This window comes from Babesia microti, chromosome IV (genome assembly GCF_000691945.2).
Source record: "Babesia microti strain RI chromosome IV, complete genome".
NCBI lineage: Eukaryota > Apicomplexa > Aconoidasida > Piroplasmida > Babesiidae > Babesia > Babesia microti.
This window is the reverse complement of record NC_034969.1, coordinates 548,985-571,975: the sequence shown is the minus strand read 5'-3', so window position 1 is coordinate 571,975 and position 22,991 is coordinate 548,985. Positions and strand designations below refer to the sequence as shown.

The 22,991-nt window shown below is 35.2% G+C and overlaps 15 protein-coding genes across 15 annotated transcripts; 6 read left to right on the top strand and 9 right to left on the bottom strand.

Annotated features, from left to right (window-relative positions):
• Position 1: 1 nt before the first annotated feature.
• On the top strand, positions 2–1,650 carry BmR1_04g06335 (conserved Plasmodium protein, unknown function; the record flags this gene model as incomplete). Its single annotated transcript, XM_021482501.1, has 3 exons — positions 2–414; positions 435–1,221; positions 1,291–1,650. The coding sequence occupies 3 exons, from the start codon at positions 2–4 to the stop codon at positions 1,648–1,650; spliced, it is 1,560 nt and encodes a 519-aa protein (XP_021337724.1).
• Positions 1,651–1,678: 28 nt separating this feature from the next.
• On the bottom strand, positions 1,679–3,253 carry BmR1_04g06330 (isocitrate dehydrogenase; the record flags this gene model as incomplete). Its single annotated transcript, XM_021482500.1, has 5 exons — positions 1,679–1,945; positions 1,968–2,445; positions 2,729–2,957; positions 2,980–3,145; positions 3,167–3,253. The coding sequence occupies 5 exons, from the start codon at positions 3,251–3,253 to the stop codon at positions 1,679–1,681; spliced, it is 1,227 nt and encodes a 408-aa protein (XP_021337723.1).
• On the top strand, positions 3,500–6,049 carry BmR1_04g06325 (double-strand break repair protein MRE11; the record flags this gene model as incomplete). Its single annotated transcript, XM_021482499.1, has 14 exons — positions 3,500–4,086; positions 4,107–4,288; positions 4,310–4,368; positions 4,391–4,468; positions 4,490–4,620; positions 4,642–4,726; positions 4,774–4,843; positions 4,864–4,997; positions 5,043–5,269; positions 5,290–5,415; positions 5,437–5,518; positions 5,541–5,633; positions 5,657–5,785; positions 5,807–6,049. 14 exons carry the CDS (start codon positions 3,500–3,502, stop codon positions 6,047–6,049), a joined length of 2,226 nt encoding a protein of 741 aa, XP_021337184.1.
• Positions 6,050–6,200: 151 nt separating this feature from the next.
• Positions 6,201–7,871, top strand: BmR1_04g06320 (phenylalanyl-tRNA synthetase alpha chain; the record flags this gene model as incomplete). The annotated part of the gene is made up of 6 exons (XM_021482498.1): positions 6,201–6,461; positions 6,485–7,078; positions 7,101–7,210; positions 7,232–7,325; positions 7,409–7,596; positions 7,619–7,871. The coding sequence occupies 6 exons, from the start codon at positions 6,201–6,203 to the stop codon at positions 7,869–7,871; spliced, it is 1,500 nt and encodes a 499-aa protein (XP_021337722.1).
• Positions 7,872–7,987: 116 nt separating this feature from the next.
• BmR1_04g06315 (conserved Plasmodium protein, unknown function) lies at positions 7,988–8,314 on the top strand (the record flags this gene model as incomplete). Its single annotated transcript, XM_012794414.1, has 2 exons — positions 7,988–8,195; positions 8,217–8,314. 2 exons carry the CDS (start codon positions 7,988–7,990, stop codon positions 8,312–8,314), a joined length of 306 nt encoding a protein of 101 aa, XP_012649868.1.
• Positions 8,315–8,504: 190 nt separating this feature from the next.
• Positions 8,505–8,888, bottom strand: BmR1_04g06310 (hypothetical protein; the record flags this gene model as incomplete). Its single annotated transcript, XM_012794413.1, has 1 exon — positions 8,505–8,888. One exon carries the CDS (start codon positions 8,886–8,888, stop codon positions 8,505–8,507), a length of 384 nt encoding a protein of 127 aa, XP_012649867.1.
• Positions 8,889–9,082: 194 nt separating this feature from the next.
• Positions 9,083–9,680, bottom strand: BmR1_04g06305 (peptide alpha-N-acetyltransferase; the record flags this gene model as incomplete). Its single annotated transcript, XM_012794412.1, has 2 exons — positions 9,083–9,357; positions 9,506–9,680. The coding sequence occupies 2 exons, from the start codon at positions 9,678–9,680 to the stop codon at positions 9,083–9,085; spliced, it is 450 nt and encodes a 149-aa protein (XP_012649866.1).
• A 7-nt stretch (positions 9,681–9,687) lies between these two features.
• Positions 9,688–10,455, bottom strand: BmR1_04g06300 (hypothetical protein; the record flags this gene model as incomplete). The annotated part of the gene is made up of 1 exon (XM_012794411.1): positions 9,688–10,455. One exon carries the CDS (start codon positions 10,453–10,455, stop codon positions 9,688–9,690), a length of 768 nt encoding a protein of 255 aa, XP_012649865.1.
• Positions 10,456–10,590: 135 nt separating this feature from the next.
• Positions 10,591–11,281, bottom strand: BmR1_04g06289 (hypothetical protein; the record flags this gene model as incomplete). Its single annotated transcript, XM_021482497.1, is given in 7 exon segments — positions 10,591–10,698; positions 10,719–10,841; positions 10,861–10,904; positions 10,925–10,933; positions 10,956–11,009; positions 11,030–11,120; positions 11,141–11,281. The coding sequence occupies 7 exon segments, from the start codon at positions 11,279–11,281 to the stop codon at positions 10,591–10,593; spliced, it is 570 nt and encodes a 189-aa protein (XP_021337721.1).
• Positions 11,282–11,407: 126 nt separating this feature from the next.
• On the bottom strand, positions 11,408–12,045 carry BmR1_04g06288 (Nucleotide hydrolase; the record flags this gene model as incomplete). Its single annotated transcript, XM_021482496.1, has 2 exons — positions 11,408–11,563; positions 11,584–12,045. 2 exons carry the CDS (start codon positions 12,043–12,045, stop codon positions 11,408–11,410), a joined length of 618 nt encoding a protein of 205 aa, XP_021337720.1.
• BmR1_04g06287 (cleavage and polyadenylation specificity factor subunit 5) lies at positions 12,070–15,906 on the bottom strand (the record flags this gene model as incomplete). Its single annotated transcript, XM_021482495.1, has 16 exons — positions 12,070–12,189; positions 12,211–12,375; positions 12,396–12,511; positions 12,532–12,586; positions 12,607–12,948; positions 13,092–13,223; positions 13,245–13,354; positions 13,375–13,491; positions 13,513–13,662; positions 13,737–14,191; positions 14,214–14,306; positions 14,328–14,532; positions 14,554–14,607; positions 14,628–15,016; positions 15,038–15,239; positions 15,315–15,906. The coding sequence occupies 16 exons, from the start codon at positions 15,904–15,906 to the stop codon at positions 12,070–12,072; spliced, it is 3,297 nt and encodes a 1,098-aa protein (XP_021337183.1).
• Positions 15,907–16,067: 161 nt separating this feature from the next.
• BmR1_04g06286 (photosensitized INA-labeled protein 1, PhIL1, putative) lies at positions 16,068–16,778 on the bottom strand (the record flags this gene model as incomplete). Its single annotated transcript, XM_021482494.1, has 1 exon — positions 16,068–16,778. The coding sequence occupies one exon, from the start codon at positions 16,776–16,778 to the stop codon at positions 16,068–16,070; it is 711 nt and encodes a 236-aa protein (XP_021337719.1).
• Positions 16,779–16,819: 41 nt separating this feature from the next.
• On the bottom strand, positions 16,820–17,888 carry BmR1_04g06285 (conserved Plasmodium protein, unknown function; the record flags this gene model as incomplete). Its single annotated transcript, XM_021482493.1, has 7 exons — positions 16,820–16,894; positions 16,915–16,968; positions 16,990–17,228; positions 17,249–17,484; positions 17,505–17,575; positions 17,596–17,754; positions 17,775–17,888. 7 exons carry the CDS (start codon positions 17,886–17,888, stop codon positions 16,820–16,822), a joined length of 948 nt encoding a protein of 315 aa, XP_021337718.1.
• Positions 17,889–18,481: 593 nt separating this feature from the next.
• BmR1_04g06277 (sphingomyelin synthase 2, putative (SMS2)) lies at positions 18,482–19,657 on the top strand (the record flags this gene model as incomplete). Its single annotated transcript, XM_021482492.1, has 1 exon — positions 18,482–19,657. The coding sequence occupies one exon, from the start codon at positions 18,482–18,484 to the stop codon at positions 19,655–19,657; it is 1,176 nt and encodes a 391-aa protein (XP_021337717.1).
• A 240-nt stretch (positions 19,658–19,897) lies between these two features.
• BmR1_04g06276 (chromosome transmission fidelity protein 18) lies at positions 19,898–22,643 on the top strand (the record flags this gene model as incomplete). Its single annotated transcript, XM_012794407.2, has 10 exons — positions 19,898–20,433; positions 20,455–20,608; positions 20,629–20,800; positions 20,824–20,998; positions 21,019–21,249; positions 21,270–21,383; positions 21,404–21,518; positions 21,539–21,935; positions 21,959–22,520; positions 22,541–22,643. The coding sequence occupies 10 exons, from the start codon at positions 19,898–19,900 to the stop codon at positions 22,641–22,643; spliced, it is 2,559 nt and encodes an 852-aa protein (XP_012649861.2).
• Between the last annotated feature and the right edge of the window lie 348 nt (positions 22,644–22,991).

Genomic DNA, 22,991 nt, shown 5'->3' with positions numbered 1-22,991 from the left:
AATGTCAATTCTTCGCAATCGTAGTTTTTTTGCACTATATTTTCACAAATTTTTTAAACATAATGTCATTCGTGCACGTGGGTTACATACACTGCATAATGTAACCACCAATGATCTACCAAAGGAGAATGATCCAAGCGGTGGCAAAGTTCAAGCGTCGGATGAATCCACTAATTCCTTGGATAAAAACACAAAATCATCAGTAGTACTTCGAAAACCTGTCTCTACTACTTTCATCAGGGACACCCTCATCCCTCACATTGAACACAGCGTAACATTTGATTCTCACAAGATTCCACCTCACTTACTAATCCAATTAGCAATTTCCTATTCAAAACTGCCACATTTTTTAATCCAAAAGGAAATTGCAGATCGAATTATCGATGCCTTTATCTATCGCATTACGGATTATGGGTATGCACTTCTTAATTTAGTCCTTCGGATTGTGTACAAATTCTCAATACATCATTACAAATTCAGGGCGTTAGAAACACTAAAATTTATGAAACAATAATTAAGAGGTTGAAAACTCCGCACATTCAATGTGAACTTAATACATTGAACAAATTGGGTATTGCGAGGACACTTTCTAAAGCAATTATTCAGTTAAAACGTATTACAGGTACTATTATTGATGGAGATAGTACTAATAGTTGTAATTTTTCAAATAAAGATAATTTTAAGGAATTAACAACGGAAAATCAGAACATGCTTGCTCCTTCACCTGGGTACTATAACATTGAACAGGATGTAATAAACTTATCGCTATTGAAACCATGGACAATTCTGCAAAAATCACTTCAGAAATCAAAAGCTTCTAAAATAATCGATTTGATTGCAAATTATGTAAGTGACTTCATCATACCAACAATAATGTCTGAGCTTGAAACTTATGATCCTCCTGAATTATCAGCAATTTTGGGTACTATAGCAGATAATGCCATAAGGGATAACACAAAATCTGACTTTCCAATAATCGCAATTCTAATGTCTATTATATTAAAGAAATACCCCCAAACTTCACTATTACACAACATAGCAAATATATCTAGTCTCTGTAAGTTGCGAATTTTTCACCCTTCATATTTAAATTTGTTGGAACAGAATTTGACTGATAAATATAAGTCAAGGAATATCTATCATAAGCATTTGGCACGAGTTATTTGGGTTTTTAGTAGATATGGGAGATTGGATGCTATTTTGCCATCACTGGAACAGCAGGTATATAATTATTGCTTTTATTATGTATGAATTTTTAAATATCTTTTTGATAATAATACACTAATATAGTTAAATGAAAACATTTCAAAATTTGATTCCAGAGATTTTGCAAGACTCTCCCAATCATTACCGCATGGCTCAGAAATCATTTCTAAATTGGCTAATAGACTATATAAAAACATATATTCTATAACCCCTCGTGATTTCATGTTTTACTATATCGGATGTATATATGCGCAATTGTTTCACCGGAAAGAACTGTTAGATGGGTGTAATAAGTATCTGCATGACAAAAATGAGGAGTTTGACTTGGTAGATATCAATAGATTGGTATCAGCAATTAATAAATTAAAAAGGAAAGATTTACTAGAATTATTTCCAAGAGAATGGTCTGAGATCATCAAAAACATCTTATCAAATAAATCATAACTCAAGCTATGATTTATAGGTTGTAATTTTATTTTGTTAAATTGTTAGCAAAATCCCTAGCAATATATTCAGAAATCTTCTCAATCATCTGACAGGTGTCCAAAAATGTGGGTTTTTTCGCCAAAATAGCAAGGTCTTTGGTCATGAAACCATCCTCAACAGCTTGTATTGAGCACTTTTCCAAACTTTTGGCAAACCTGATCAGTTTCTCATTATTATCAATTTCACCCAGCAACTCCAAGGCCTTAGCCCAGGCAACAATGCTGGCAATTGGGTTTGTTGATGTTACTTGGCCCTATTATTAATATTTGTCTCACTTGTTGGTGCTGTCTATAGTGCTTAGTAACGGTGCCATGGGCAGCTTCTGCCAAGAAACTCTTTCCGTCGGAGGAATACAAAACTGATGACATAAGGCCTAATGTACCAAAGGCCTGAGCCACAACATCAGATTGTACGTCCCCATCGTAATTCTTACAGGCCCATACAAACCCGCCTGATGATTTCAATGCCTGTGCCACCATATCGTCAATCAGACGATGCATGTAGTATATTCCAAGCTTATCAAATTCCTCCTTGTAATGAGTTTCAAATATATTCTCGAAGATATCCTTGAATCTGCCGTCGTATCTTTTTAGGATTGTGTTCTTTGTGGATAGCATAAGGGGCAATTTTTCCTTTATGGCGAAGCGGAAGCAAGAATGGGCAAAATTAGTAATTGATATGTCAGTGTTGTACATGGCCATTGTTACACCGGATCCTTGGAAATCTGCAACTCTTGCTTTAATAGATTCGCCACTATGTTAACATTATATATTTCAATTAATTTGACACGCTACAAATGTACAACGAATATATATATATATATAACAAAGCTAGAGCCAGTAACCAATAGATAATCTAATTATATTTAATGGTCATAATTAGTACATATGGGTATATATTTTAAAAGTTATGAAACATTTTATATGAAAAATGAAAATAATGCATTAAATTTGTTTGTTCATTTGATCGGCTATTGGATATTGTACAATTTTTATATTCGAAAATGAAATTTTCACACATGAAAGTCCATACATACCCATCAGTTGGAGTATAGATCAAATCAACAGTCCCAGGCCCTGGAACGACGAAATCTTGTGCCTTATACTGATCAGCATGGGCGTGTCTTCCAATGTAAATTGGTTTGGTCCAGCCTTGCACAAATCTTGGTATATTCTTGGCCAATATTGGTGCTCTAAACAAAGTGCCATCAATATAATTCCTAATTGTTCCATTTGGTGAAACCCACATCTTTTTTAGGTTGAATTCTGAAATTATTTGACCGCATACCTTTAACCCTGGCTTCATCTGGTGTAATAGTGGCACACTTTACACCCACATGAAATTTTTTAATAGCCTCAGCCGCATCAACGGTTATTTGATCATTGGTTTCATCTCTCTTTTGTATAGACAAGTCATAATATTTAATAGGTAAATCTAGATATGGATAGATAAGCTAGATTATGTAGAGTGTCACCTTTTCTTTGATAAGTGACCACATTATGTGAGCCATTTCGTCGCCATCCAATTCCACAATAGGAGAATTGACCTTAATTTTATCCATTGTAGACAATTTGTTAGTCTTAAGTGTTGATGGTGATGTTGAAAAGAAATGTTTTGAGGAGTTGCTAAAAACACTATAACCACTAAGGTTTAATGCATTTGAGTGTAAGAATGCGTAAGTGTATGAGAAGGAAATTATACTTTTGGATACACAAGATGATTGTTGTAATCTTACGTATCCTGACAGAAGCATAATAATGAGTTAGCACCACAACACATACATATTAAAAATTAACATCTGTATCTGATGGTATTGAAGAAGTCGTCATTCAAATCAGTTTTTACCAACAAAGCACCACTCATCACAAGCATAATTCAATCGCCAAATTTACGACTCGCTAAAAACATAAATAATGAGTCTAAGATAACAGATTATGAGCCTAAGATCAGGAATGTGTCGAATTTCCATAGAATAACATCAAGAATGGACACGCATAGCGTAGGTTCTGATGTAAATTTTGACAAAACTCCGCCAATGCTTAGTAATTTACCTCTGAAAGTCGAACATGAAAACAATTTCACTGCTAACATCAGTAGCAATTGTATAGAAAATATTACATGCGAAGATGTATATTGTTACACACAGAACTCTAATGAAGAATCTCCTGACGGATATTCAAATGAATCGCTTTACAGCCAGAGCGATAGTGATGTATTTAAGATTCTCATAGCAACAGATTCACATTTGGGATTTAAAGATGATGACATGTATCTAGCAGATGATCCAATTAATACTTTCCATGAAATACTCTATCTGGCGAGCAAATTAAATGTCGATTGTATATTTCATTCGGGAGATCTTTTTGACCAAAACAAACCTTCGCGCACAACAATGTAATCGTAAAGTAATTTAGGTATAAGACGATGGAATTGCTCAATAAATATTGTCTGGGTGCCAATAAAATTGCATTTGAAGTATTTGAATCCAGTAATGTTATGCACAATGATGACAAATCGCTATTATTAAGCACTAAAAATGTATTTACTGATAAGCACAATGTAAAATTACCCATTTTTATTATCCATGGTAACCATGGCAAGCATATCACTAATTTAGATAATCCTTCACATGAAAAGGGTTTATCTCCCATTGACATACTCGATGTTTCAGGCTTAGTATCAAAAATAACTTACATAGGTTAACTACTTTGGCAAGATTGAAGATTTTAACCACATTAATGTTAAACCTCTGCTTCTAAAAAAGGGTAAAACGAAGGTAAGTATAATAAAATTCTAGATTGCATTATATGGTCTCGGATGGATAAAAGATGAGCGTCTTGTACGCGCTTTCCAGACAAATAAAATTGAGTTTTCCGTGCCTAACAACTTATCAGAGTGGATTTGTATATTACTTTTTCATCAAAACAGGTTAAAAGCCTAACTATTTAGATATAGAGGCAGTGGAGTGTCAGCTCCAGTAGAATCCTGCATACCAGAATCTTATATCCCCGACTTCATAGATTTAATAATATGGGTAAATTGCCGTGCAACGCAAATAATACTTTAAAACAACTGACTTAGGGGCATGAACATGAATCGCAGCGGGCTCCTGTAAAGAGTGCCACCAAAAACCATCGCATACTTCAGCTAGGCAGGTTATTATTTATTTAGGATCTTCCGTTAGAACATCACTAATCCAATCTGAAACACTGCCAAAACATGTAGCATTACTAGAGGTCAAATTGGACAGTTATAAAATATATCCAATTAGACTTGAAACTGTTAGGCCCATGATATACAGGGATGTGAGTATTTGTTCATAAATTTTAACATAAAAATCGTTTATATAGATTGCACTTAAAGATTACGATGTGTTACCACAGGAAAAATCAATTTGGGATTTCTTAACAATAATGATCCAAAACTTATTATCTGAAAGAGAGGTCAATGATGATAAAAATGTATCCACTGACAACATTTTAACTCTTAGCACGTTACTCTCCAATTTAAAAGAAACAAATAATGAAAACGAATTTGATAGAATAATAGAAAAAGTTCATAGTATGCCTCTTGTTAGGTAATTGAAAATCTATCTAGAGTGAAAATAGATTATACTGGGTTTCCCACAATCAATCCCAAAAGTTTCGGCTCTCAATTCATCGGTAAAATCGCAAACCCCTTTGAAATCATTCGTTTCTATAAACGTAAAACTCAGTCTATCAAGTAAACCAAATATATATGTAGAAACAATGGCAATAAAACTGTTAGCGATGAATTAGTCAACCTTGATCTGCAACACATAGATAACAAGGGAATATTCGACATAGTGAGTAAAATTAGTTATACAGATATATGAAAGTGTAGATGTGACAGGCAACAAATTAAACTTCTTTTCAGAACACGAGTTAAATCTTGCAGTACAAGGATTTGTACTAGGAATGGTAATTCAAAGAACTTAACATAGGACAGCAAGGCTATCAGCTCATACGTTTCCAAATATGTGGATGAAATGAGTTCATATATCGCAAACAACTTATCAAAGTATATATTTAGTGACGAAGATATGCTAAAATTTATTGAATTAAAGGCCCTAGTAAGTAAAATTGTGATTTAGGAAAGAGCAAATCTGTTGCGCAGTGAATTGGAAAATAAAGCCCAAAAAATTGGAGAATCTAATGAAATTAAAGGAGGCAATAATTCAATATATTGTGATGAAATCGATTCGAACAATTTATCTCTATGTAATAACATGTGTACAATAAAGCAGATTCCAAATGTAGACATGGGTGTAAAACGCGTTATGGGAGATGCAATTTCCGATACAGTTGTTAAAAAAAAAATTACCTTTAATAACTAGCATCTACATTATCCATTAATTTGCACATATATATCAACATTTGTAAACGAAATCTTATGTACATAACTTAATTATAACTAGTCATTGCTAGTTAGATAGGGCATTTTTATTGAGTAGGTTATATAAGAGTTTAGGTGGCACTATATACATAATGGAGGATGAATTGCCTACCTTTTTAGAAAATTTGAAATCTCTGTTCAGCAAATCAGTTAGTAAAAATATTTCTAGTTTGGATCTTCCTGGAGAACACGAACAAAACATTAGATACTTGCGTACTTTATCGGTAACATACCACGTAAATATCGAAAATCAGTCAAAACTAGTATACAAACTTTCCCTTGAAGGCGAAGGTTATTTTCTTAATGGATCGCCTGAATTCCAGTTATATAAGCAAGTAATATCCAGTCCTAAGGTAGAAATGGCGGATTGATTTAGGGTATCGCAGTAAATGTTGCTAAGGAAGATCATAAAATCGGTCTGAGCCAGGCATTAAAGTTGTCGCTCGTCAAAATTGATGATGGTTTAGTAGTAAGCAATGCCGAGTGTGAGTTAAAGGATAGCACACAATCCTTACTGGGTATAGTTAAAGATTTTGGTTTTGATAATGACAAATTGATATCTATATTAAAGGAGCATGGAGAATCTGAAAGAGCAATTAATGATCTCAAACGTCGCAAACTAATTGAACAGCAAAAAATATCCTATCTATTAGTAAGGCCCGGTAAAAATATCAATGTTAAGCTTAAGAAACAAATAACCGATATAACCGCGGATATGTTGGCAAAGGGCACGTGGATGGAGTACGAAATAAAGCCATATAACTATTATTCCAGCGGTAAAAGGATGTTAATGGGTCAAATTCACCCAATATCTAAGTGCATTGAAGAATTCAGTTATATTCTCACTTGCATGGGTTTTGAAGAACTCCCTCCCTCGTGTTACGTAACCAGCTCATTTTGGAGTTTTGATGCACTATATATGCCTCAACAGCATCCGTCAAGAGATCAGCAAGATACCTTTTTTACCAAAGTAAGTACATAATTTTACCTAGGATCCCTGTCGATCTAAACCAGAAAGTGTTCCTAAGGATTATTTGGAGAATGTCAAGAAAGTTCATGGTAATGGAAAAGATTTCGGTAGCACAGGGTGGAGATATCAGTGGTAGTTAATTATTTCATTTAGGGACATTAAAGAAAGTGAAAAGCTAATTATGCGAACTCATTTAACCTCAGGGACTAGTAGGTTACTTAAGAAGATGGCAGAGGAAATTAAGCAAGTATGGTTAATATGTTGTTTATTAATTATATCATGCGTCACATGATAACAATTGTAAATATATAAATACTATTATTGACTCAGGGTCTTCCAATAATTGAAAAGAGATACTTTATCATAGAGAAAGTATTCAGAAATGAATCAATAGATTCGACACATTTGGCTGAATTCCACCAGATGGAAGGTATTGTTTTTGGAGAGAACCAAAGTTTATCGCATTTAATTGGAATTCTAGACATGTTTTATAAAAAAATTGGTCTCACAGAAATAAAGTAAGCGTCCATACTCACTTAGGTATAAACCTGCATACAACCCGTACACCGAACCCAGTATGGAAATATTTGGATTTCATCCTAAGCTAAACAAATGGATAGAGGTTGGAAATAGTGGTATTTTTAGGCCAGAAATGCTGTTACCAATGGGTTTGCCCAGTAACGTCATGGTACTAGGATGGGGCCTATCCATTGAACGACCAACCATGATCAAATACGATATACACAATATACGAGACCTGGTGGGCTATTATAACTCAAATTCCTTAATTTAGTAACAATTTTGGCACTGGTATTTAGTAGATAATTTTCGATGTTTAATCATTCTTTTATTTATTGTAACACTGTAATGGTACTTTTAAATATCGCGATTTATGGATGTGTCTGTAGCATGGAAAATCTACCAAATTGTAGTGATGTAATTCAAGATGAAGAATTAGTGTCTAATCTGTGCAGAAATAATGCTACCTGCAAAATTAGAATACATGAGGAATATGTAGAGGCGCTATGTGACTGTTCAAGATTGACAAATAATACACACTATTTCGTTGGTAAATACTGCGAAATAGCAGTGCCACATCCTCGTGTATCGTCAAATGGTAACTAAATTGATTAATTAGATATAAATGACTCACTTAATACGTGTTTTATTGAGGATCTACTGGGTATCAATGAATGGAAAAACAACTTTAGCATCTACGGTAAGATTGTAAATTAAACACTAGTATTAATTTTGACAATTTGTGCTAGCTTTAGTGACTATTATGGCTATAAATGTTTTGATGGTTATTATTAAAAATTACATCAGGCTGTAATAAAAGTATAACTTTTTACAATCTACTACCAACAACCAAATATCTAAATAGTTCTATTAGCGCTAAAATTTGATAATGGTGTTACAATGTATATCACTCGAATAACTCCGGGCAATCCTCTTTCAGCATGGAAAGAGTGTCATTAGCAGCTTTAATGGCATTGTTAATAGACTCCCTAGATTCTATCGCCACTGATTCCGGGTTGGTATTGATAATTGCCGATTTCAATTCATTGATATATTTTATTAAAATTTCTTTTCTATTAGCTAGAACCATTTGAGTTTCCTCAAGAAATTCGTTGGAACGCTTGATATCATGTTCGTCACCACCAGAAGCCTTTAGATGATCCAGGTGGGATTGACGGTTGAGGAGTTCAGTTTTGTAAGATTCGTACTCCTTGCTAGTCCTGGCAACTGAGCAATGTTTTCTACCCAATTCAATTACTACGGGATCTGTTGAGCATCCAGGGGCAACCATGACAACGCTCTAAAGTACAACTGACGGTGGGGCGTAGTACGCGCTTGCGGTACGCAATTGTACACAATATATATACGGAATGGAGACAAAATTTTACACTGTGAAATGCACAAAAAATATATCAAAAATAGTCAGTTAATTATAGGTACGCAGACAAATGGACTGTCATGTCTGCAGAGTTGCCGTTTGGCTTTTTAGGGATACTTCCTCATCTCGTAGGCGTCTTCTCCGTCCGAATAGTAGTTGGGAATCCTAGTGTGCACTTTGTATAGCATAGATTTGTAAAAACGTATGGCCACATCGTTAGAAACCCTCACGAAGAGATCCACGTACATCACGAAATGATGTTGGAAGCAACGGTTTTCAAAGTATTTTACTAGTTTTTCGGCTATACCCTCACGCCGGAACTCCAGATCAACTGATAAGGCAGATATGTGCCCATATCGTGTTTTCTTGTTTTCAATTTTACCTAGATCAGATCATGTCATATTTTATTTTAAAGTGTTAATATTTTAAATAAATATATGCATGCAGTTTTTAATAATTGTTAAATTTATCAATATACAATTTTTAAGGGCATTCAATACTTTTTCAAAGTAAATATGATTATTCGGTACCTATTATGTAACCAGCGATGACCCCGTCCTGCGTGCGATAACATGCACATAGGTCGGGCCAGTTGGAAAGGTAGTAAAAATAAAACTCAAAGTCATAATTCTCGGTCAATGGATCCAAATTAACATTATCTAGACGGTACAAATCGAGACACGATATTTCAGTCAATGAAATCATTTTTATCTTATAGTTCAGTATTTAGAATCTCATTAAAAGATGTGGGTGGTTCATGAAATTTGGGTTTAAATTGAAAATTATAACCATCATAAATACGGCCAACAAATATATCTCCCTCCTTAACGATAGTAAGTTCCTGTAATTTTAATTTTTCAGCGATATCTGAGGAGCTGCCAGTATATAGTCGTGATTTACTAACGTGACTAGTAAGTTTGGGTTTTATAACAAAGTTAGAAATGTCAAAATCTTTAGTGTTTATATTTAACGTCTTAATTGTGTCGGAATAGTGCTTAATTTCTTCAAGATTTGAATTAGTAGGAAGAGGAACGTAATGTTCATTACCATTACTAAAATCCCTGATAAGTGAAGATAAATCTAGAACATCGTTACTAATGTCATGTGTAGAATTGGAGTCAATAATTGCTGCACTTTTATCACTAGCTTTTTTTGTTGTTTCGGTTTTTGCAGTTTGTTTGTCAGTGGTGGGGGAGGTGGTTGTGCCTCTTTGTGATTCTTCAGCATAGCTGATACCCAAATCATTGGACGTAGATTGTTCGGAGATATCATCATAATTCATGAAACTGAAGCCTAAATGTGATGATTCATTGCTGCGGTATGGGTTTCTCTTATGATACATGGGCTCAGTAGGTGTTATTGTTACATTATCGATAAAAGAGGTTTCGTCTTCATCTTTGTATACCATAGCATGACATGCATTTGGACTTGTAAATGCAATAAATCCCAATTGTAAGACTATTGTAGCAAATAGTTTCATTTCTACTGATGTGCATCCCCGTGCACAATGCTAAATGTGATCCACGTCTACTACACCTAACTAGGCTAATCACCATTTTGTGACAAATTTCCAGATATTTAAGTTAAATTAGTGGATGGAATTGCGTAGAAGTCCCTAGTGTTCATTCATTGCCATCTCCAAGACAAATCTCCTAGACTTTGATATATTCACTTTCTCAGTCGCCACGCATCTCACTCTGTAACCCTCCTTACAATCGCCTTTCTATTTGAGTACTGATTTACCTTAAAATCTTCACTAGTCACTTGTTGAAATTCTCCAGCAGGGCATTGTTCTTGCCCGCAGCTAGTGTAGCAATGGTCCCCTGGGTTTAGATGCTTCACTTGATCGCATTCCCTTGAGTCATTCTAAGTAAGGATTAACTACCCTCATTGCAATGCACTTGTATCGAGACTCGTTAATTGAGCAGCCTCAATCAATACTCCCTTACCTTGATGCCCTAAAGTGAGATAATTTCTTACCCTTTGGAGTAGAAAATGTCGCCGGACTTTGCAGTACAAGGTCATAATTCCATGCTATGTAACTTGTGCCTTACTGTTTGCCGATGTATTGCATTTGATTTCTGGATCTGTTGATGATTTGGCACAACTGGATAGGCAAATAGTATTGGCGTTCACTGATTCCGCCTTATTGATATGTTTAATACCTTTAGGTTTGAACATTTATCAATAGTACCAAACTTTTTTGACAATAAAACTTGACCAATTTTAACATTCTTACATTCTACAACTGAATGAGTAATATGTGTAATGATCAAAGTGTGTAATGCGATAACTTGATACAACATCACTACTGTGTGCGGCACAATCATACTATGTTTGCCATGTGTTAGCTAAACATTTTGGCAAAAATTATAAATTTTGATAGTGTTGAATAATAAAATATTTTTAAATATGTTGCTATTACAATATAATTAATTTGCATGGGTCATATACAATATCTTGTGTCTGCAAACAACGTGCGGCACACCGCACAGTATCGATTCTTCCTCCATCAAATCAATCAGAGATACTGCCACTAAAGTATGCCCAGGTGGCAATTGAAATATACAGCCAGGTTGCACTGTAACCTATATAACAAGTGGAATACCTGAAATATTGTGGCTGTCTCTACACAAGTGCTGGCATGTGGTGGGATGTATGGCAGATAACGGCCGTCAACTTTAGTCTTCCACCACTGGGCCACCACTTGGCCTATTTCAACATGTGAGTCGAAAGCTGCTATGTCTAGTGAGTTTTTTAACGATTTGGGTGGGCGAATGTATTTTTGCAATTTGCTCCTTAGGCACTCTTTGTCGCTATTGTACAAGGTCTTCTTCCCACCCAGCAGACATAATTCTCCCTTGGCATTCTTAACAGCTAATAGATGGCAAAAATTATGTTTATGACATAGAATTAACGCGAAAAGTGAGTGTCTCATGCCATCCCTGTTGTAACGGTCAATCCTTTTGGACAAGAAGTCACCGAGTGTATCTATGGTAATTGTCTTGTTAGCTAGCCTAACATCACTCTCCGAATGGTACGTATTACGTTCATAAATCTTCCAATCCATACCACATGGACTCTGGTTTGGTGACTAATTAGTGCTGATATGGGGAGTTAAAGTAATGGATCGTACAGTGGTGTGCATGTTAGAATCTCTGCAATAAGAACTTAGTATTAGTGAATTGTCTGTTATTTTTACGTTGCTAGTGTACTAACTTACATTATCCATTACCTTATACAGCGATTTCGCCGGGATCGACTCGTGGATTGAATGTATGTGGTTTATTTGCAGACAAATTTCCTGTAAATCATCCTCTCCACATCTACTTCCAGCGTAAATTGTAACCTCATACTGCCCATTTTGCAGATCTATTGACCAGTTATTGCCTCGGCATTTCTAAATTACTAAAATCTTACCTCTTTTATCAGGCACTCCCATCCCTCACTGGCCTTGGGGAACTTTATTCCATACTTGACTAGCACATTTGTATCACTTTCATTGCACATATCAAATTCTGGTTTCTCCAGCCAACCTGAGTTAATGCGTAATTACCATAAGAAAAATCTCCAATTTTCGTTTTTAATTGGCCTTGATCTGCGTAATATCCCTAAATTACAATTATTATACTTTGGGTATTAGCATCATTGCTTCTTTTTGATTGTGCTCAGGGCCTATTGCGCCAAAAAGGATCTTGATTGGCTTGACCTTGGAAGGCAATTGGTGAAGTTTCATAATAGAAAACCCATCAACGCCCAGTAACATCAGTACACGACATTCCAAGTCGTTTTTTGTGCAAAATAAACGTGCTACGATACAAGGTGGGGAATACATCGAGTAGTCTACACTCCTATCCCTTGATGGTTTGATTTCTATGTTGTCAGTGTTAGCGCAGACGGGACATGAAAGGATTATTTCAGAACCCGGTGTCCATGGAAATCCTGCTATAGACTCGGCGCTGTCATTACAGTTCTAAATTAAATCATATTGAAATTTTAGATGTGCATATTGAGAAATTTCTGTCTTAAATCGACAAATAATAGCAATATGTCGGTTATTGTCTGTAGCATTAAACAAAACGCGCTTTATCAGTCATTAAATACAGTTTAATATACCTGCACAGTAACAAAATTATCCCCATCGTGCTGATCAATAGTATCGACTTCATGGCAGGAGCCACCAATTAGGGTAAATGATCCCCCTGTCTCCATGTTCTGTAGGTACATAGATCCTATCTCAATACGAACCTATTTCAAAGTTATGTTTACATAATTGGTCAATGTAGGATATGGCAACTCGTAATGATGGAACTCCTCATCACTTGTGTGAGAAACGCTAAAGTACGCTGGCTCGTCTGTTAGATCAATTAATGTGGGCGCTAAATCACGAGTGTTATACGTTTGAAGTGAAGTATGATTTTGCTAGGCCATGTCAGCATATCATCTCGAGGTTTGAAAACTAGTTTGCGAATTTGAACGATCTTTTTAAAGTAAATCTCAATGTATTCCCCCACGCCTAAATCATTAGTTGTGTTACCATATGATTGTTTGCTATGCCACATGCCAAAAGGGATGTCTGTGTGTTTATTGGATAACGATGCCTCGCAATCAAAATCATTCTCATATGATGAAGATTTGCAATTGTTGAAGAATCTACCTCCGGGTAATGTTAGGATCTCATCGGGACCTGAATTAGAATTTATGTAATTTGGTTGGTATTGCATAGTATGTGTAAATTAATTAAATCTTGTGCAAACGTACCACAAATAGTATCGTTGTTGTGTGGATGGAATTCAGATCCATATAAAGGTCTGCAAATCATAACACTTGGGATATTGTCCTTGTTAGTTAGTGTATTTGTTAAGTGCAACTGATGATCCTTGCCTGGTAATAATAACATAGCAGTTAAATTCATTTTCATAGGTAGATCCTTATCATTGTAATAACGAATGCCATTAGTGGAACCCATAGTATTAATTCTATCATCCAAACTAGAGGTTATTGGGAATGGTCCCTTGTGTGCTACATATAGCAATGTGGGTATATTGACTTTTAAAGCAAATGAAAGTTTGTGTAAATGATTAACACGGATTAATTTGTGACCAATAAGAGACTGAGGTATATCGACCACGCGGTAATTGCACTCATTACTTCTTTTGAAACAGGCGCTAACGCCGTTTTCAGCAATTGTTATTTTGAAGTTGTTGCCATCCGATCTAAATTATTTGAAAAGAGTACATTGACAAATGTAAAATGTTAGATAGAGGCTTGGTGACAAAAGCTTTGTGAGGGATTGGCTGATAAGGTATATTTCTTGATTTCCAGTGCAAGCTATATTAAACGCGTAATTACGTAATTGTGGAATCGTTGGAGTGTGAAAGATGATAGCGGTGGTCTCTAACGAAATCAACTTCAATTGAATAAATATTTCCCCCAATTAGATCAATTCCGCACTCTTCTGAGAGCAGTGATTTCTTAATCTCTCCCGTTAAAATACCAGGCACTAACTCTATTAGAAGCTTATCCTCAACAATAAGCTTGGCATGCCCACTGGATGCTGCATAATTATTTGGTTTACTTAATTTTAAAGTGAAATAGCCGGTATGCGGTGCAGTGATATAACCAGACCATTCTAAATTGGTTGTAATTTACTGATTGAATAGACAAAGGGGGAAAGTCCTTCTAGAGGTGGTCCAAAAAAGTGAAAATTTATGTTCCTGTCCAATCTGATGGATAATGGATTTGTGTTGAATCCTTGGCCCTGATAATATGTACCCATGATGCCATGGTCGCTATATATGTCATTATTTTGACCATCACTTCTATGAGCTGCAACTTTGCAGTTAAATTTGTCAGATGAACTTCTAGCTATGGCGTGTTCTATTTGGCAATCAATTTTTTGGATCTCTTTCAATCCAAGTGTTATTTTATTTCCAGTCTCCTTAACCAGATTTAGCTGTTTGTTCGATTTTGACGATATGTCACTAAGTTTTTGCATAGTCTTGGACAGGTTTTGGTAGGATAAATCCCAATTTTTAAATCTTTATAAGTTCTGCGGTTACTTTGCGATGTGTTTTTGTAGCCTGTTGGTGTGTAGCTCGAGTTCCGAAGTCATTTGTTTCGCCAATTCAAATTTTTCTAGAATTTTTCTCGTATTAAGCGCCCTAATCCTGTCGTAATCCGTTGGAGGCTCACATTCACCCCAATCCTTTAGTGAAGAACCCTTGTTGATGAGTTGTACTTCCACGTAGCACCATTCGATTCCTATCTCATTGGAGTTAGATAATATATCAAAATTTTGTGATTTTGATATATATAATCCAAAATATAAGTACTTACCATTAGAACCATCAGGAGCTGTTGCATTGGTACAATCTGTGTAAGTTTGATCGTCTTGAATGAAAGCAGCGGCACATAATCTTCCATCCACAGTTCTTCTGGCAAAGCGTCTAAATTCAGTTAATGGCGACAGGTCAGCAGAAGGCAGAACACTCCTAGGCCTTATAACCTCTTCACTTTCAGCTTGAATATTATCATTACCTGTATTATTTTGGTCGTCTATTATATTTTTATCGTTGTTTTCGCCAATATTAGTGTTTTTAGTAGGGATTTGTGCTGCATCAGAACTATATTTGGTGCTGTAATTTTCGTTAGATGAGTACGGTGATGAACTAATATTATCATTGGGGCTCTGCGGCGGGAAAAGTGACTGTAATGAATTGGAAATTATGCGATCAGAGAAGGAAGGGGTTTTATTGTCTACATTAAACAGGCTAGTCGCTGAAGTAGAAGTGTTAAGTGGATCTGTGACACTTGCAGAGCGAATGTGTGTGGATTTGAATAAAAAAAATATGATGTAAAGATACAAAATACTATATTTACTAACATTAGTGTGGATTCTATTCCACATACATTGCCATAACAGCATCATCACAATAAGTGTGTGGTACTGGCACTAATCTATATCAGAGATTCCACACTATTAATAGGGTAGTGGACGTGGGTTATTAATTAACTATTATTTATGTTTTTTGTTTTCGTGTTTGTACATTTTTATTTTTGAATATTGTACAATTGTGTGTTTTGGGATATTTAACAACATATGGGTTCATTGTCACATTCAGGATCTGGCATATTACATTGTAATGGATCCTGCGTTGTATCATATGCGTTACTCCACTCGTTTGTGGCATCTCCTTTTCTGCGTCTACGAAACACCTCATATTTTATCTCCAAAGGGATTTGCACTAGTGGCCAATTGTCATTACCATCTACTACGCGCTCGGCAATAAGGCGGTTCAGTTTATCCTCCACTTCCCTTCCCATATTGGAACAGCTGTTACCAAATGTTTTGTAGTTAATCATTTCATCGCCCTTTCTGTCTTTGGTAGAGTTTAGGTCATTTCCCCTACGGCTAGGAACTCCATCTCTGTCATAAACATGGATTGGGCACTCAGCCCTACGGTAGGGGGTTGTTGAGTGATCGTCACGAATAATGCGATCATGTTGCATTTCCGATAGATTTGATTCGAAGGCGACATATCTATCTTCGAATTTGTTATTTCTATATTCTATCATCTCCTGTTCTATGTTTTCTATTAAACCATTGGATAGTTGAGACCGCTCTAATGTCCGATTTGGTACCGATAAGGAAGTTGTATAATAGTTGTGGGTGTATTCGTTTGTTTGATTGGGTATATAAATTTTGCAGTTATATTGTGTATCCATTTCCATACTCATTATTTCACTCATATATTCGCATGTGCATGCATAACTCGACGTGGAACACAGAGTTTTTCCCATCCTAGAACTATCAAGTCAGCTAGATGTACTTAGATTCAAAATTACAACAGCAAGCTAGTAGTATATTCCTTAGTGCCTATTAGAAATGATCCCAAGCATAGCTGTAAGGCCACCCCCTGGGTTAGCGTTAACGTACCTTCCACCCAATGCTCCTAATGAGATCCAGGGTATCCGTGTGAGTACATAATCCCTTAGTGAATTGTTTTGTTACTTTAATCGGAGAGAAGCAACGCTGTGTCGTGGATAGTTGCATTATGTGCGAATTGGAAATGCTCATTAACATGTTGAATATATCCATGGTGATATTTGTATTGTGTGCCATGACCGATGAATGATATTGTGGATTCCTGAGATATGTAGTTATTGTACAGAATAGATGTGGAATTATACCCTTATATAGAGCCCAAAATCCTTCATAATCGTATGTCATTTGCAACATTTGCCACATTGCTAAATTATAACAGGGTTACATAGCGGCTGGTTTCCATCGTAAATTATCAGTCTGGTACTGCATAAAAGCAATGGATATGTTGCAACCTCCGAAAATAGTGTGAGAAATAACTCATTTAAATGTTTTTTGTTACGTCTAATCCATCGTAGTCCACTCTTAATTATATCATTGTCTGTAGCTGCGGGACTTGTAAAATCGGTTACCACAGGCATGCTAATAGAAGGCAGTTTTGACAATATGAACACTAAAAGGTCCCTAAATATCAATCAAAATACCTAACTATGGTATGCATGGCCTTTGCGAAGAATCCCTGGTATAAGCCACCAAATCCATAATCATTGTAACGCTAGATTGATCCAACCATACCTGTTTTAGTAGCTTCGTTGCGATTAAAATTGTGCTTGATAGGCTTAATTGTGCCGGGTCGATGTCATCCTTCTTGATCTCATTCAAAATTCGATATGGAACGCTTCCAGGGGTAAAACGAGATTCCATGAATCTCAGACATTGTATCCTATAAAATGTCTAAATAGGATAAAGGATACGCTAGTTAGTGGGAATGAAAATATAGTTGCAGGAGGGAGTCTAATATAGAATTTGTCCCGATTATTGAGTATCGACGTTCGGTATTGATCACTTAAGAATATGGGCACATCCATTGTCACTATTCACACCATACTCATCTTTGTATACACGACAACATATACGAGGTCGAAATAAAGATCTTACACAATTACATTTGTACAAAATGACACAGAGATATTATTATTTAAATGTATGACTATTGTATGCCATGTGAAGTATCCATATATTAACCAACATCGTTGGGAAAGTGTGATTGATTATGACATTTTGAGTTGTGACAGTAGCTATGCGCTAACAATTTCTACAGTGTTAATGAGAGACAAAAAAAAATGCGATTCATATAAAAATGTCACAAAATTAATACCGTGGGGATCCACTAATTTGGATTATTAATTCATATTTATTAACTAAACCACCAGAAATCGTTATCTTGAATTCTTAAAAGGCGTTTTAACACTAATATCCTTTTGCATAATCTACGTAAGTGTCTCAAGGTATGTATAAGGACTGTTGCATCTTTGGTTAGTGTAGGGTGTGATATTATAATGTGGAAATAAGCGATTAATAATCGTTCATTGAAGCATCATATCACAGTGTTAATAATTTGCGTTATTTCATTTCATTTCTTTGTTTAATGGAAATTTTAAAATTGTTTTTGATATGTTAAATGAAATTTGGTGATACTGTAATTTGTGATATACATGATTCGAGCGTGTCTTTTGACGGAATTGTCAACAGAATGAGTAGTTCTGGAAGCTCAATATGTGATATTTATCGTATAGGATCGTTCTCTTGCGTCAAAGATGCAACAAATAACACTAGTGAAATATATGATGAGTTGGCGGATCTATTCAATGTTGCAATACGGAATTTGTTTTTGAGATTAACGATTTCGACTGTAATCCTAATATTATCAATAATTATTCAAGCTTATCTTATGTTGATTACAGAAGGTCAATATGACTCTAGCATGTCACCCCTAGCCGATAGGATTCACGAGGTTTTTAAAGAACACAAGTCTTTACCATTCGAACGTGTCAATATACTAATATCCATAATGGTGTTATTTTTAACCATGAGGATAATGATTTTTGCACCTCCTTTCCAAGCACTGGTGAATCTAATGCGAATAATGTTGTTAATGGGCGTTGGATATTTCATTAGGGGTTTTTTTATCGCAGCAACAACAGTACCTAGTGCTACAAAGGATTGCGTGCCGGGTTCTTTTAACTCTTCCAACAAATTATTGACAATTATAGGCGGTAATTTTGGACTGTCACTAACTTGCACTGATAACATTATTTCGGGGCACGCATTTTCCACAATTTTGTGTTCGTTACTTTGGTTCAATCTGGAGGATAATGTGTTCATACATATAATTATAATACTTTACACGAGTGTAATATGTTTCCTAATAGTAGTGACTAGGGGGCACTACACAATAGATGTTTTATTTGGGATTTTTTATGCTGTAATACTTTACAACATCTACATGATATCTCTGAGGATGAAAATATCACAAGTTTACGATTGGTCGGATTCTTCACGGATTTTTCGCAAACACTTGGAATTGGGTAGTTTTTGGAACTGCATTGGCCACGTGATAGGCTGGTTTGAGCTGATCGATATCAGATTGAGGATTATTAAATTGAGTATATATAGCCAATCAATATATCATAAGGAGTTCATGGGTATTATCAGTGACGATGGGTGTGAATCCGCGTTTGACATTATATCTGCAAACAAGATGTGCAATAAGTTGTGTTTTGTAAATATGTTTTTGTTTTCAAGGTTCATAAAATCTTTGTTTCACAAGTGCAAAATTTCCACGAATCCCTCTTGATAATAATTTATTGAATTAGTTGTTCTTCAATAGATACTAGTTAACATAGATATATTACTAGTCCAGTTTATCAATTTGAACACAAAATAATCTGTCTAAGAGTATGGACGGTGTATAAGGGTAGTAAGGGTGGTGTTAATAGTGTAACTAGTATATAGCGTCTATATGTGAGTAATTATTGATTGCAAAATGTAGTGACGATTGAATGGTTGAAATGCTAAAATTATCTGTTAGTGGGCCATGAAGAACTTGTATAGACTATTTAAAAGCCAAGTCCAAACCAAACACAATGAAACACATGACATACTAAAGGATATCTACGGAAGTCAGCATGAAATAGATTACAATTTTACACATAATGTTTCTGAACCATCTTCTGAACATATTGACCTGCTTGTTTGGCCTGCAGGACCACCATTTGGTCTTGGCATTAATACTGGATCGACTTACACTTCATTTGGGTTGATTGAAATGGGTAATATGTATAAATATGGCAATTTGCGCTCTCCAAAATCTGCATCTAAGAATAACAAGACATACGTTAGATTTATGTCTTCGTTGTGTTATAAGATACTTCAGAACGATCTACTTAAGGTCGTTAAAAGTTCAAATTTATTCGATCTCACAGATTCTACCAACGTCGTCCAATTCAAGCCCCTCTCAAAAATACATACACCAATATATTTGCGATCATATAGCATTGCAGCTGAAGATAATAATAGTAATAGTAATTATTTAACACAATTGCTGGATAAGCCCATTGAATATTTGTTTAAGTGGGTAAAATAATTATTTAGGCAACTAATTGAATCAGATGAACTGATCTTTGAGACCAAGAAGAGAAAGGTAGAGGAAGTTGTCACTGAATGTGCCCAGGACCAACTTTGGGTTGATAAGTATAAGCCTTTGTACTTTTCAGATCTACTAAGTGATGAAAAGGTCAATAGGGAGGTTAGCTAGTTATGATTTAGGCATTATGTTGGCTTAACTCGTGGAAAAATTTGGAAGAGAGGGGGGGTGAACCGCGGATATTGATACTGGGGGGTCCTCCAGGCGTCGGAAAATCAACATTAGTTCATGTTATCGCTAGGCACTCTAACTACAACGTTGTGGAGATTAATGCATCCGATGATCGCACTAAGGGTAATTGCTTGAGAGTCAACTAGATCGACTTATGCCGATGATTTTGTCAATAACAACGACAAATTCCACAACCGGCCAACCAAACCTATGTTTGCTAGAGGAGATTGATGGACTTGCTTCAGGGGAAGAACAAGTTATCTCGGCATTAGTGTCTCTGCTGGAAAAGAGGACCAAAGAGGGTGGTTATAAGGTTAAGAGGTAATAAATTTGTTACAGAGGCCCATTATATGCACATGCAATGACTTGTATAATCGGAATCTTATCAAATTGAGACAAATAGCAAAAATACTTTTTGTTTATCCGCCTGATGAGCTTACACTATTACAGCGACTGCAAAGCATACTGTCTTCTGAATCAATTGTTATGGATCCATTAATGCTGTCAAATCTGATCAATGTGTATAGGGAGGATATAAGATCTTGTATTTTAGCATTAGATTATTACACGAGGTATTAGTTGTGTGATTTAGGGATTATAGGAAGGATAAGAAGTTCAAAATACATCTAAATGATATGTTAGATGCGTTTAAAGATCATTCTAGCAGAATTGATGAATTTATTCGTTTAGTGTTTTCATTGTCAAAGTAATTGATTAGTAACTCAGGGAGGATGAATCAATAAATATCATAAATAACAAATTGATTAAAATTCTAACTACTGGACAAGTAAACCCAAATTTTAACACAATGGCGGCGCTTTTAGATGATCATTTGTTAAAAGTATGTATTTTATTACTTAGATTCCATACAATGATCCTAATATGATCAACACGAGTTATATCATGGATCTTCTTGCTCAGTCAGATGTTATCAATAGCAAAATAAATATTAATCCTAGTTGTTCTTTGCTAATAGTGCCCTATTTGGAAACTGTTAACAAAATCAGGCCCTTCCAATCTAGCAGATTAACGAGCATTGTATACCCTGCCCTTTCAATTCACAATATAGGTTTTCAGCGCAGATTGGCATCACGCAATGCAATTAAAAATTTGCAAGCCAATGCAATACCTCATTTTGCAAATCATATAGTTAATCCATCTTTTCTAACGGATACTTTATCATTCATACTGTATATGATAAGGCCCAGAGAAGCGTTAATGGCTCACGATTGGAGCGATTTGGGCAGATTTTTTAAGAGTAATGTCATATAACTAATACAGACACAAACATAGTCCATGAGATACTACAAGTCACCAATTCTAGCCCCGCAGTTAAACAATTGGTGCAGATAATTCGTATACTGAGCGTCTATGGAATTCATCTAATTAAGGTGCAAAGTAGTGAAAATATCTCTGGAGAATATCATTTAGATCCTGATTTAACACTACTGCAAATGGAATCATGGTCTAGTAACTTTAACAATAAAAAATTTGCACAATTTAACATTTTGACCGATAAGATTGATTTTAGACCATGGAAGATCGAATCTTCAGTGTGCGAATCGTTATGTAAGGCTATGAGCTGGTTCACTAATGTTTGGATGCACAATATCTTTTGTATTTCCAAATTAGGTGTGGATATATCTTCTAACATAAAGACAGCCATCCTAGATTCATATATTAGCGGTCCACGATTCATACCCACTCCATCAGTATCTACCAAGCCAAGTTTGAGCACTCATGTATCGATATCGGTAAACGAAGATGAATTTATTGAAAACACTCTACAACCAACATTTAAAGAATTGTTGGTGGAAAATTTTGATATGATTAACTGCCTAAGGTATATAACCAGTGATGTAGATCATTGAATTTTGATAAAACCAGTGGCAAGTATAAGTATGTGCTGGAAAACACTAGTGCTGTATATCATATCGTTAACAATTTTCAGGACCTCTTCAAGTAATTATTCCATTCATTTTTACAAAACAATACTATGTAGTGTTGTGTAACTAGCACAAGTTTATTATAACATCAAATGTTTTAATATATGTACTGTAGTATAATAATTTAATTAATTATTGATTATTAACCAATAATATAATGTCATATATACGAGTTTAGGGATTCATTTGCATGGTCTTACGTGTGTATGTTTCTGTATGTTTAATTTGATAACTTGTATACTATATATTATATATTAAATTATTAAAATTACCTACATGATGTATAATAATAACAACAACATATTGTTAATTTATAGTTATTGTGAGTATTGTATAATCAATATCCATTTTCATATTCAAATTGTTAT